This window comes from Zingiber officinale, chromosome 7B, assembly GCF_018446385.1.
Source record: "Zingiber officinale cultivar Zhangliang chromosome 7B, Zo_v1.1, whole genome shotgun sequence".
In the NCBI taxonomy this organism is placed as follows: Eukaryota; Viridiplantae; Streptophyta; class Magnoliopsida; order Zingiberales; family Zingiberaceae; genus Zingiber; species Zingiber officinale.
The window spans coordinates 63,215,138-63,228,800 of record NC_055999.1 but is presented as its reverse complement, the minus strand read 5'-3'; the positions used below and the strand labels follow the sequence as shown (position 1 = coordinate 63,228,800).

The window sequence follows — 13,663 nt, the reverse complement described above, 5'->3', positions numbered from 1 at the left end:
AGACGGTAGTTGTTCATTTTATAACTATTTAGAATTGATTGTTATGATATAACAATCGATTAAGGTAGGTGTGAGTAAATATGAAGGGGTAAAAAGTAAAATTTGATACATGATTTAATAATTTTAAAACTTACCTATGTCTTTGGGTATTCGTTAACTTCAACTATATATGGGTTAGTAATTTACCTAAACTATATGGAGCAAATAAGAAATAATCTTATAAGAAATTGACACGATGATAAATATGAAAATAATATTTTTAAATAAAAAATATGATCATTCAACAGTGATTATATTAATTCTGTTTTATTACTTAAATAATAATAATTATTATTGAAACAAATAAATCAATTAAAATTAAAATTTATTGTATATGCGCCACTCTTAAATATTTTCTAATTTATTTTTTTATTACGGATAAACTGTTGTTACTGTTTATTTGGTAGGTGCAACAGACGCGAGCGCACGTGCATATCTACTACTTGGAAAATATATTATTTAAGTTTTTGCTCAAAAATTATATATAAATTTCCGATGGCACTCTAATTATTAATTTCGATTAACTCGTCTGTCCTTTCCCTTTCTTATAAATTCGCGTCCCTTTCCACGAATTCTATCGCCAAGAAGTGTGAGATTCCCTATGGCGGCGGTGATGTTTCTGGTGCGCGAGGTCCTGCTCTGCGTGGCTCTGTTCTGGTTCGTTCGGTGGATAGGGCGACGGGTGGCGGGCGGCGGGCGGCGGCCGCCGCCGGGGCCGCGGGGGTTCCCGGTGGTGGGGGCTCTGCCGCTGCTGGGGCGTGCGCCGCACGTGTCGCTGGCGAGAATGGCGGAGCGGTACGGCCCCGTGATGGGGCTCCGGCTGGGGAGCTCGGATGTCGTGGTGGCGTCGTCGCCGGAGGCCGCGAGGGTGTTCTTGAAGACGCTCGACGCGGCCTTCGCCGACAGGCCTGTCGACGCCGCGCCGATCCGGCTGGCGTACGAAGGACAGGACATGGTGTTCGCGCCCTACGGCCCCAAGTGGAAGCTCCTGCGCAAGCTCTGCAACCTCCACATGCTCGGCGCCGGCGCGCTCAACGCTTGGGGACCGGTGCGTGCATGTGTAGACCAGTGCCGTGAATGTGATTTTAATTTGCGTCGACGCCGGAGTTTTCTAGCGTTTTTTTTTTCGCTTTGTGGCAGTACCGGAGGGAGGAGGTGGGGCGGATGCTGCAGGGGATGCTGTCGGCGTCCGGCGAGGGAAAGCCCGTGGCGGTGGCGGCGACGCTGATTTACACTATAGCGAACATGATCGGGCAGGTGATCCTGAGCCGGCGAGTGTTCGAGGAGCAAGGGTCGGAGTCGAACGAGTTCAAAGACATGGTGGTGGAGCTGATGACGCTGGCGGGGCAGTTCAACATCGGCGACTTCATACCGGCGGTGGCGTGGCTGGACCTGCAGGGGCTGGAGGGGGAGATGCGGCGGGTGCACAAGCGGTTCGACAAGGTGCTGGAACGGATGGTGGAGGAGCACGAGGCGACCAGGAAGGAGCGCCGGGGGAGGTCAGACTTGCTCGACATCTTCATGGAGAGGCAATCGGCGTTGCCAGCGGCGGCGGTGGAGGAGGAGAAGCTGACGCCGGACAACATCAAGGCTCTTCTTTTGGTAAGACAAAAATGGCCTTTTTACATATTGGTCACGTGCTCTCCGTTGACTTCCACGTGTTTCGAACCGTTACGGGTGACTTCCACGTGTTGATAAAAATAAGAAACCCTCATTATCACAAACGACAGGCTTTGCCCCCGGCACCATGCAACGGTAAGACGTAGTTTTTCTAAAAATTTGAGATTGGGCGAGAATGCGTTTTTTTAAGTGGAGTCTGCCACTCAGCAGCTCCACAACCGATACCACGATTCGTGGGTTATTTTTTATTTAAAATAATCATTTTATTTATTTATTTATTTATTTATTTTTAGAATCTCTTCACTGCGGGCACCGACACCTCCACCGGAACGATAGAATGGGCGATGGCGGAAATGCTGCTGAACCCGACCATCCTCCGACGAGCCCAGGCCGAGATGGACGTGGTGGTGGGGCGGAACCGGCGGCTGGAAGAATCCGACATCCCCAACCTCCCCTACCTCCGAGCCATCTGCAAAGAGTCGTTCCGGAAGCACCCGTCGACGCCCCTCAACCTCCCTCGCCTCTCCACCCAAGCCTGCGAGGTCGGCGGCTACTACATCCCCCCGAACACCAAGCTCCTGGTCAACATCTGGGCCATCGGCCGGAGCCCCAAGGTGTGGGCGAGCCCGTTGGAGTTCGACCCAGACCGGTTCATGCCCGGAGGGCCGGGCGCCAAGGTCGACCCCACCGGCAATGACTTCGAGCTCATACCCTTCGGCGCCGGGCGTCGGATCTGTGCGGGCGTCCGCATGGGGGTGGTGCTGGTGCAGTACATGCTGGGGTCCCTCATCCATGCCTTCGACTGGGAGCTGCCGGAGGGGGCGAAGTTGGACATGGGCGAGACGTTTGGGATCGCTTTGCAGAAGACTGCGCCGGTGTTGGCGGTTGTCAAACCTCGACTTGCGCTGAATGTGTACGAAGGCTGACGGCTCCTATTTATTTAGGAGTTTTTTTTTTTGTTTCAGAATGCGGAAATAAAAATTAGGAAAAAGTTTCCACCTTTTGGAAATTTTTTTCCTTTGTTTATTTAGTGGATTTCCTTTGTTTTATTGGAAAATTTGCATGGAGTCCCATTGGTAAACATAATTTTACATGCACTTACATTAGAAAAAAAAAATTTAATTTTCACTCCCTAGTCTAATATACTTACCTAATTACCTATAATATTTTAAGTATAAAAAATCTAAAAATGAGTATAAATTCTCTTAAATTCAGTATATTAAACTAGAATCTAGTATATTATGGAAATTGTACTAGATTTTCTTTAAATGATACTCAATTGAATGGAAAATATACTAGATTTTCTTTAAATGATACTCAATTAGATGAAAAATATACAAGATTTTTTTTCAAATGGTACTGAATTTAAGAGAAATTATATTAAATAGGAAAAAAATGCATACTCAATTTAATAGAAAATATACTCAATTATAGTTTAAAATGCTGAATTTAATAGGAATTATACTCATTTTTAGACTATTTATACCTAAAAATATGAAAGGCAATTTTAATAGAAAATATACTCGAATATACTAGATTTTCTTTAAATGATACTCAATTGAATAGAAAATATACTAGATTTTCTTTAAATAATACTCTAATATATTAGATTTTTTTTCCTTTGTTTATTCAGTGGATTTCCTTTGTTTTATCTATCCTTAAATAATGAACGGACGAATTTTAAAATTCATTCGGAACGAATTTTTCATCGTCTCTCTTGCATAATCTCTCCTAATACTGTTGATCTCGTGGCTACGGACGATCTCGCTCGTAGTTGCAATACGAGTTATCTACATCATTGAAGTCTTGTGCATTCAAGAGAGAGAAGGAGAGTTGTGTGAGAGATGGTCTAGAGCAAAGAAGGTCCAAGAGAAGCATGTAATCAAAGGGGGAAATTGAACTAAAAACTAAACACACAGAGGCAAACACTAGCTCTGATACCAATTGTTAGTTGGTCCTAGGAATATCGTATCGGTTCCCCTGTACAAAAATTTTGTATAAGTCCTGAACCTTTCCTAACAACCTATTGTGTTCTTTAGAAAATAAATTCGAAATCGCAAACGATACTTAACATTATAGATCCAAATCCACCTATGTTACAAATTCAATTAAATATTTATTTCGAAAATCGGCTCCCAGGTCAAACATGGCGAGGTACTTGGCCTTCTTGGGTATGAGAACATCCACCACTGCCTCGACAAAGACTCTTAACGAGATTCAATATTTAATTTCCTTATATAACTTTAGGTTTAACCAAAAAGAATAATCGAATAACAAGATCGAAAAATAAAAGAAACACAAATTTAAACAAATCTGAACATCTAGAATCTCTAGCCTCTTGTGTTTGGAATTCATACAAAGAAAAACTAGTATGATGCGGAAAATAATTACTAATTATACCTTTCTTTGTATGCAATAACCTCTTGATCTTCTACCGTATTCCTCTTCTTATCTCGGGCGTTATGTGGGCAACGATCTTCCAAGACAAGAACCACCCAAGCCCTTCTTCTTCCTTCTTCCAAGTTTCGGCCAAGCAAATTTCTCCAAGAGATAGCAAGTCTCCGCCACCACCACCAAGCTCCAAGGGATGCTAGAAACAAAACCTCCTTTTCCTCATTCTCCTAGAAAGATCCGGCCACCTTCCAAGCACCAAGAGATGATGAGGTTCAGCCAAGGAGATGAAAGAAAAAAGGAAAAGGGAGAATAAGAGGGCCGACCACACTAAGGAAGAGAGGAAAGGAATAGAAGAGAGTTCACTTTATGAAGACACCCCCTCCCTCTCTTTTATAATCCTTGGTCTTGGAAAATAAGAAAAGTTTTAATAAAAACTTCCTTATTTTCTTTGCCATGAAAAGGAAAATTTAATTGATAAAAAATAATTTCTTTTTCTTTAATTCTCCAAGCAAGGAAAGTTTTAATCACAAGAATTAAAACTTCCTAATTTGTTTCCGGAAATTTTTAAAATAAAAATCTCTATTAAATTTTCCCTTCGTGGTTTGTTATAAAAGGAAATTTTATAAATTAAAATATCTCTATTAAAACATATGGATGATTTCCAAAAGGGAAAGTTATCTTTAAAATTAAAATCTTCCTCTCAATCTACAAATAAGAAAAGATATCAAATCTTTTCTTAATCTTTTGTAGAAACTATAATATGAAAAATTTAATTTTAAAACTCTCTTTTAAAATCATGAACATCGTTTCATAAAAGGAAAGTTTTATCAAAAATTAAAATCTTCCTTTTAATCTACAAATAAGGAAAGATATCATATCTTTTCTTAATTTTTTGTAGAAACTATAAAAGGAAAGATTTAATTTTAAAACTCTCTTTTAAAATCATGAGGATGGTTTCATAAAAGGAAAGTTTTATCAAAATTTAAAATCTTCCTTTTAACTACAAATAAAGAAAGATGTCAAACATTTCACTTAATCTTTTATAGAAAGCTATAAAAGGAAAGATTTAAATTTTAAACTCTCTTTTAAAATCATGGTATCCACATAAGAAAGATTTAAAAAATAAAATCCTTTTTAATTTAATGTGGCCGACCACACCAAGCTTGGATTCAATTTAGGGCCAACCACACAACTTGGCTCATCCTATTTGCTTGGCCGGCCCAAACTTGGATTCCAAACTTGCTTGGCCGGCCACCTTAGGATGGGTATAAAGGTGGGTATACGTGGGTATAATACTTTATTAATAAGAGGCTACGATAGGGACCGAGAGGAGGAATTGATTTTGGTCTCCCGATGAAATTAAGCTTCCCGTGTTCGCCCCAAACACCCAACTTAATTTCATCAATAATAATTCATTCCACTAAAGAATTATTATTGAACTACCGCACCAATCCCAAATTACATTTTGGGCTCCTTCTTATCATGAGTGTATTAATCTCCCTATGTTTAAGATGTCGGATATCCACTAAGTAATTGAGTTACTAACAACTCACTTTAATTAATATCTTAGTCCAAGAGTAGTATCACTCAACCTTATTGTCGTGTCGGACTAAGTCCACCTGTAGGGTTTAACATGACAATCCTTATGAGCTCCTCTTGGGGGCATTATCAACTTAGATTACTAGGACACAGTTTCCTTCTATAATCAACAATACACACTATAAGTAATATCATTTTCCAACTTATCGGGCCTATTGATTTATCGAATAAAATCTCACCCTTTGATAAATCAAAGAAATAAATACTAAATATATGTACTTGTTATTATATTAGGATTAAGAGCACACACTTCCATAATAACTAAGGCCTTGTTCTTTTATTAAGTCAATATAAAAATAACTTACCTTAAATGGTCCTGCTCAATACACTCAGAGTGTACTAGTGTAATTTATCAGTCAAGATAAACTGATACCTAATTACACTACGACTATTCCAATGATTTGTTCCTTTCCATCTCAGTCGTGAGCTACTGTTTATAATTTATAAGGAATTGATAACATGATCTTCTGTGTGTGACACCACACACCATGTTATCTACAATATAAATTAATCAAACAGCTACACTTAACTTATAAATGTAGATATTTGACTAATATGATTCTTATTTTTAAGTAAATGTTTATACAAAAAACTAGACTTTTAGTATACACAAGTTAATCTTGTCGTGAAGCTTCATTCGTTGAAGTAGGAATAATTATATTCAATTTGTTCTTTCCAAGTACAACCATTGGAGATTATATTATAGAGCCCATCAAGACTCGGTAGTATTTAGCTGACAAACTAAGATCTAGATAAAAAGTTTAAATGAGTTTTAAACCCTTATTCATTATCTATCGAACTTATACTTATCTAGGCACCAAGTACAAAAGGAGAACAGTTTCAAAAACCACTACTTACAAGATTTTGAGATCAGGTAGAGTACCCACTTTATCAGGAATAAGACCACTAAATTTGCAATCAATCAATCTTCTAAGAAATAACGAATTCAACATCAAAGTCATGTCCATTCCAGGATCAATATCACCATAGATATGAAGAAATAATAGCAAGCTATTGTAATGCACATACAAAACTTAAAGCTATTTCAAGTTCCCAATGCTTGTTGGAAGTGGACCTTATATTTATGGACATCAAAACATTCATATATTAAATCCCCAATTGCTCAGTGCTTGCAGACTTATAAGGCGCTTGCAATTCTTTCAATACACTAAGCTTTCCTATATCATTGCTCAAACCACAAACTACCATTAAAATCCATGTTAAATAGTTTGTGTAGTAGTATTTCAGATTAATATTAATCAAAAGGAAGATACAATTAATAACAAGTGAACAATTCATCAGGGGCAAGGGAAACTAGCAGTCGTATCCCCCTTAAATTACTGAAGTCCACTCCTTCCTAATGATCAGGGATCCGAATTATTCTAGCTTGGAGGTGTATTCGTCCATTAATTAGCCACATAATTGAGAGCAAAAATTGTCCATGGACAAAAGAAGCAATATCTGTTGGACAATTGTGTTGGAGATAGAAAGGGGAAATATTTGGAATTTACAAATTTAAATTTAGTTTTATCTATTGAGTGACATGAATATATAATCTCAAACTACTATCGGGGCTAGTTCAGTCGAGTATGAGTCTACTGAGTGTCGAGTCTAAGTGAGATGAGTACCGAATCTAAGTCACTTGAGTACCGAATCTGAGTCAGATGAGTACTGAAGCTACCGAGTGCACCGAGGAACGGAGTGGATGCCAGGGCTCCCGAGTGGTTGCCGAGTGCAAGTCGAGTGCTCCCGAGTGAATGCCGAGCGAAAACTGAGTGCTCCTGAATAGATGCCGAGTGAAAGCAGAGTCGGTCTTGAGTGGATCATTGAGTCAGGAAGAAGTGTTCCCAACTGCTCTCGTGTGGAAGTCGAGTTGGGAAAAAAGGATGTTGAGACCTGCTTTCAAACAGATTTCTTAAAATAGATTCATCCCACCTCCAACAGTACTCCGAGGTACATAGGTCATCTATTTTCCAGGATATAGTGGCAAATCATGATCACCACTAAGCACTAGTGGATTCCAACAAATTGAGAATGTACCCATTTGCTATCACAAGTAATTTTATCGAGCGGGTACATGACAAAGAGAAAGATTGGGGAACAAAGTAGATGAAGTTTCTTTGCTTAAGCATCTCTCCTCCTTCTACTCAAGACCATGGTCTCCTTATATACGAGCACCATCCCTCATCTGCATTAAACACCAAGTAAAGACCATTCAATGGCAAGACATAATGATAGTCGTCGGCCATCAATGATAGACCATTACTATTTGAGAGGTTACAAAATCACCATTAACAATACTTAATGCTTCTATTACACTTTTAAGCAGCAAGTAAAAAGAATCCATATGATAAAATGTTAGTTGTCCCACTTTGCCAAATTTTATCCTGACTGGTCTGACATAACATGTTAGGAATGGTTGAGCTAGAAAAGAGGGATAGCTCAATTTGATTTCTTGATCCTCTTGATTGCGTAGCAGAAAATTGGAAGCAATGCTAACTCCTTATATTTACTTGGTATCCATCTCCTTGAAGTGACTAATCCAAGGATCCCCACCACAGTCACAACATCCACTATGAAACTTCTACTTCTTGGAACAAGGTCAAAGGTGGAGAAATCTTACACTGTTTACAGCTCTCTCTCAAATGAAATAGCTCATAAGGAAGAAGAAGAGTAGATTACAGTTTTGATACAGCTTCTCCTTCTTTGAGTAGCTTGAGGATATAGCAAGGATGAGAGCTTGAACATTTGAACTTAAGCACTGTGAGTAATGGAATAGTTGTGGAAAAAAGTATCTTTTAATCGTGTTTGAAACCTTCTTAAACCCTTTGGAAATAAGCTTTTTTTTTGTCATTTTGTGACAGGTGATCACTTATGATTTTTCTTTTGATTGCTTAGGAATCTTTGATTTATCCGTTGAATGATCACTTCCCTAAATCGACGGCAGAGATTCATTTATTTGAATCTTAAGCGATTCAGAAAAAGAGCTCAATCACTTATTGGCCTTAAGCAAATAGAGTAATCGATTTGGTATGTTTTTGTTTGAATGTGACTTCTCCAAATCGCTTACCCTAATCACTTAAGTTTAGGGTAATCATTTACCCTAATCGATTTGGGAACCTTCCGTTTCGAATAAAAAGGTTCCGTAAGCGATTGTTCTAATCACTTACGGTCTCGAAATCATTACAACAATTAATTTGGAAACCTTCTATTTCAAACAGAAGGTTTTGTAAGTGATTGCTCCAATCATTTACTGTGTCCAAATCAATTACAATAATAGATTTGGAAACCTTCTATTTCAAATAGAAGGTTTCTTAAGTGATTGCTTAATTGCTTAACACTCCCTTAAGCAATTAAGGGTTTTGGCAAATTGATTGACACACTGTACCATTTATACTTGATGCCAGACGAATCTCTTGTTCTTTGGACTTTGTGTCTAGATCTTACTAATCTCCGGGCCTTCAACTACCCAGCATCTGATCTCGCAAACTACTTAGGTTTTACCATTGCCAAGAATCTAGTCTTTGACCTCCCTGGACTTCTCTTGCCTTACATTCGGTCTTCCAACCTACAAGGGCTTCTTGCTAAGAATCCAGTCCCCGACCTCCATGAACTTTTCTTGCCTTGCATCTGATCTTCCGACTTGTAAGGGTTTCTATTGCCAAATATCTGGTCCTCGACCTTCTTAGACTTCTCTTATCCTGCAAACTTACAACTCATGTTAAATCCAACGTATTAGCCTAAACTTAAACAATTGTCAATCATCAAAACTTCTTATTTAGGACATGATTGTACCAACAATCTCCCCCTTTTTGATGTTTAACAATTTATTTAAGTTTAGAATAATTTCTAGCATAAAATAAACAATATGTTACATGAAACTTAAATATAATATTTCTCCCCTTTTGGTAAATATCATAATATAGATACACAAGGAAGAAAAATAAATGAAAAAAAGCAAAGCTCCCCCTTAAGCCATGCATGCCCAAAGGAACATATGCATATAATCTAGATCTCTATAAGGAAAACAAGAAATGAGTACTCCCCCTAAACAAATGCAAGAAGCATAAACACAATAGGAGAACTCCCCCTAAGCACATGCAATCTATTGGTGCAATTGGCACCAATGGTCAAACTTATATTTTGATGAATGATAAATGGTTAAAATTAGATTCTGTATAATTTGATATCATTACCAAGTGTGTAGAAATTGATGGATCTAGAGGACCTAATACCAGACTGAAATTCAGCTAGGTCTATGGAACCTGATAGCTAGTAGAAAGTCCAGATAGATCAAGGAGTGACCCTATATATGGTAGGAAGTCCAGCTTGATTTGTGGGACCTGACAGGCTGACAGCTAGCCGAAGTCTAGTTGGATCTGCAGACCTAACAATTAGCGGGAATACCTGGTGGGTCAAAAGATAAGTCAAGACAACAAATGGTAAGTGAGGTAAGTCACTGGATGAGAGTGATCTAGTGAGGATGAGTCTCATTTGGGATTATAGGTTTTGATCCAGTTTAGGTTCATTTTAAAAATCTAAATTGAGAGCATGACTAGATCCTGGTCTTGGAAAGATAAGATCTAATTAATAATGCTATTGTATAATGTGCTAACTATGTTTTGTAGGTTATACTTTATTTTTGGACTAATGCATTATTGTAGGGTTAAAAGGCAAAAATCAGCTTCAAATGAACAGTATCGGATGTGCCTTAGAGGTGCTCGGAAGTGCCTCGTATCCGCGTGGAAGGCGTCCTGGATAGGGTGAACATGCTCTTGAAGAGATAACATTTATGGATAAGGTTTCATGGTGCGGAGGCTCTTTGGAGGCATTGGAGGCACCTCTGAAAAGCTTGGAGGCGCTCTCGCACGAATAGGAACAGATTTTAGCTTGAAGGCACCTCCGAGGAGAATTGGAGGCGCCCTCAAAAGCCAATAAAAGAAGGGTTCAGCTAGCATTGAGGACAGAACTTTCATACGAGCTATTACAATTAGTCTGCTACTTTGTTTTCACACTACAGTCATACTACTGCTCTACTACGCCCTACCACTGCCGAAAGACTGGCACCAACTCCCTAGTGCGTCCGGATCTTCATCCTTCGAGTTGGTAACAAATTTTATTATTGTGCATACTTATTATTTCTATAAAAGGGAAGTGTAGGATTGTTACACTTCTCCATTATTTTTTCTGAACTCGATTTATGCTTCTAAAAATTCTGGAAGAGTTTTTTAGTGGATTGTGTTGGTTGCTACTCGGAATATCGTACTGGTTCCCCTATACAAAAATTTTGTGCAAGTCCTGAACCATTCCTAACAACCTATTGTGTTCTTTAGAAATTAAATTTGGAATCGCAAACAGAACTTAACATTATTGATTCCAAATTCAATTTATCTGTTCTTAGACGTTTAGACTTGGATCGCAAATGATGCTTAACATTATTAATCTAAATCCACCTATGTTATAAATTTGATTAAATATTTATTTCAGAGATCGACTTCCAGGTTAAACATGGTGAGGCACTAGGCCTTCTTGGTTATGGGAGCATCCACCACTTCCTAGACAAAGCCTTTCAACGAAATTTAATAGTTAATCTCCTTATAGTAACCCTAGGTTTAACCATTAAGAACAATCGAATCACAAGATCGAAAAAACAAAAGAAACTCAAACTCGAATCATAAATTTGAAACCTAGAAACGTTAGCCTCTTATGTTTGGTATTTCAAGATCTAAACAAAAAGATGAACTAGTTATGATGCGGAAACTAATAACTAGTTATACCTTTTGTAGCTTATACACCTCACAATCTTCTATCGTATTCCTTTTGTTATCTCGGGCATCGTGTGGGCGACGATCTACCAAGACGAGAATCCACCCAAGCCTCCTTCTTCTCCTTGCAAGTTTCGGCCACCAACAATCTCCTAGAGATGAAGAACTTCGGCCACCAACCAATCTCCAAGGGATACTAGGAAACAATGCCTCCTATCTCTTCTTCTTCTCCAAGCAAAATCCGACCACCAAGATCTCTCCAAGAAGATGATGTCGCCGGCCACTTAAGAAGAAGAATAGGGGAAGAGGAAGAAGAGAGGGCCAGCCACCACAAGGAAGAGAGGAATAATAGAAGATAGATTGTTATAAGGTGAGACACCTCTACCCTCTCTTTTATATTCCTTGGTCTTGGCAAATAAGGAAAGTTTTAATTAAAACTTCCTTAATTTCCTTACCAATGAAAAGGAAAATTTAATTAAAAATTCCTTTTATTTATTCATGTGGTCGGCCCCTATAACTCTTCCAAACAAAGAAAGTTTTAAACACAAAATTAAAACTTCCTAATTTGTTTCCAAAAATTTTTAAAATAAAAATTTCTCTTTAAAAATTCCCTTCATGGTTGGTTATAAAAGAAAACTTTTATAAACTAAAATTTCTCTATTAAAACATGTGGATGATTTCAATAAGGAAAGTTTTCTCCAAAATTGAAATCTTCCCTTCAATCTACAAATAAGGAAAGATATCAAACCTTTCTCTTAATCCTTTGTAGAAACTATAAAAGGTAAAATTTAATTTTAAAACTCTTCTTTAAAATCATGAGGATAGTTACAAAAAAGGAAAGTTTTATCAAAAATTAAAATATTCCTTTTAACTACAAATAAGGAAAGATATCAAACCTTTCTCTTAATCTTTTGTAGAAAGCTATAAAAATAAAGATTTAAATTTTAAACTCTCTTTTAAAATTATGGCTTCCACATAAGGAAAGATTTTTAAAAAATAAAATCCTTTTAATTTTATTGTGGTCGGCCACCTAAGCTTGGGTTCAAGTTAAACCGGCCACACTTCAACCCATCCAAGCCATGTCTTGGCCGCCCCTTGCTTGGGCTCCAAGCTTGGTTTGGCCAGTCACCTAAGGATAGGTAAGAAGGTGGGTATAAGACTTTATAAATAAGAGGCTACAACAGGGACCGAGAGGAGGAATTGGTTTTGGTCTCCCGATGAACTTGAGCTTCCCGTGTTCGCCCCAAACACCCAACTCGAGTTCATCAATAATATCTCATTCCACTAAAGAGTTATTATTGAACTACCGCATCAATCTCATATTACTATATGAGTTCCTTCTTATCATGAGTGTGTTAGTCTCCCTGTGTTTAAGATATAGAATGTCCACTAATTAAATGAGTTACTGACAACTCACTTAATTAATATCTAACTCCAAGAGTAGTACCACTCAACTTCATCATCATATCGGACTAAGCCCACCTGCAGGGTTTACATGACAATCCTTATAAGCTCCTCTTGGGGGCATCATCAACCTAGATTTTTAGGACACAGTTTCCTTCTATAATCAACAACACACACTATAAATAATATTATTTCCCAACTTATCGGACCTATTGATTTATCAAACTAAATCGCACCCTTTGATAAATTAAGGAAATAAATACTAAATATATGCACTTGTTATTATATCAGGATTAAGAGCACACACTTCCATAATAACAAAGGTCTTGTTCTTTTATGCAGTCAGTATAAAAAGAACTTACCTTAAATGGTCCTGCTCAATACACTCAAAGTGTACTAGTGTAACTTTATAGTCAAGATAAATTAATACCAAATTACACTACGATTATTCCAATGGTTTGTTCCTATCCATCTTAGTCGTGAGCTACTGTTTATAATTTATAAGAAATTTATAACATGATCTTCTGTGTGTGACACCACACACCATGTTATCTACAGTATAAATTAATTGAACAACTACACTTAGTATATAAATGTAGACATTTGACCAATGTGATTTTTTATTTCAAAATAAATGTTTACAAAAAGCTAAGCTTTTAGTATACACTCTAACAATCTCCCACTTATACTAAAAGACTATGTTGTCATAAACGCTGCCATACATCTAATTCCCATTCCTTCAACATGCCGATCAAAAGCTTTCGCCGGAAGGGCCTTAATGAAAGGATCTGCCAACTTATCTGCTGATGCAATCTTGGCGATAACAACTTCTCCTCACTTTA

General features: G+C 37.9%; 1 protein-coding gene across 1 annotated transcript; it reads left to right on the top strand.

Moving 5' to 3' along the window:
• The first annotated feature begins 577 nt into the window (after positions 1–577).
• LOC122003778 (flavonoid 3',5'-hydroxylase 1-like) lies at positions 578–2,716 on the top strand. Its single transcript, XM_042558798.1, has 3 exons — positions 578–1,087; positions 1,180–1,641; positions 1,953–2,716. The coding sequence occupies exons 1-3, from the start codon at positions 641–643 to the stop codon at positions 2,583–2,585; spliced, it is 1,542 nt and encodes a 513-aa protein (XP_042414732.1). The 5' UTR covers positions 578–640; the 3' UTR covers positions 2,586–2,716.
• Positions 2,717–13,663: the final 10,947 nt, after the last annotated feature.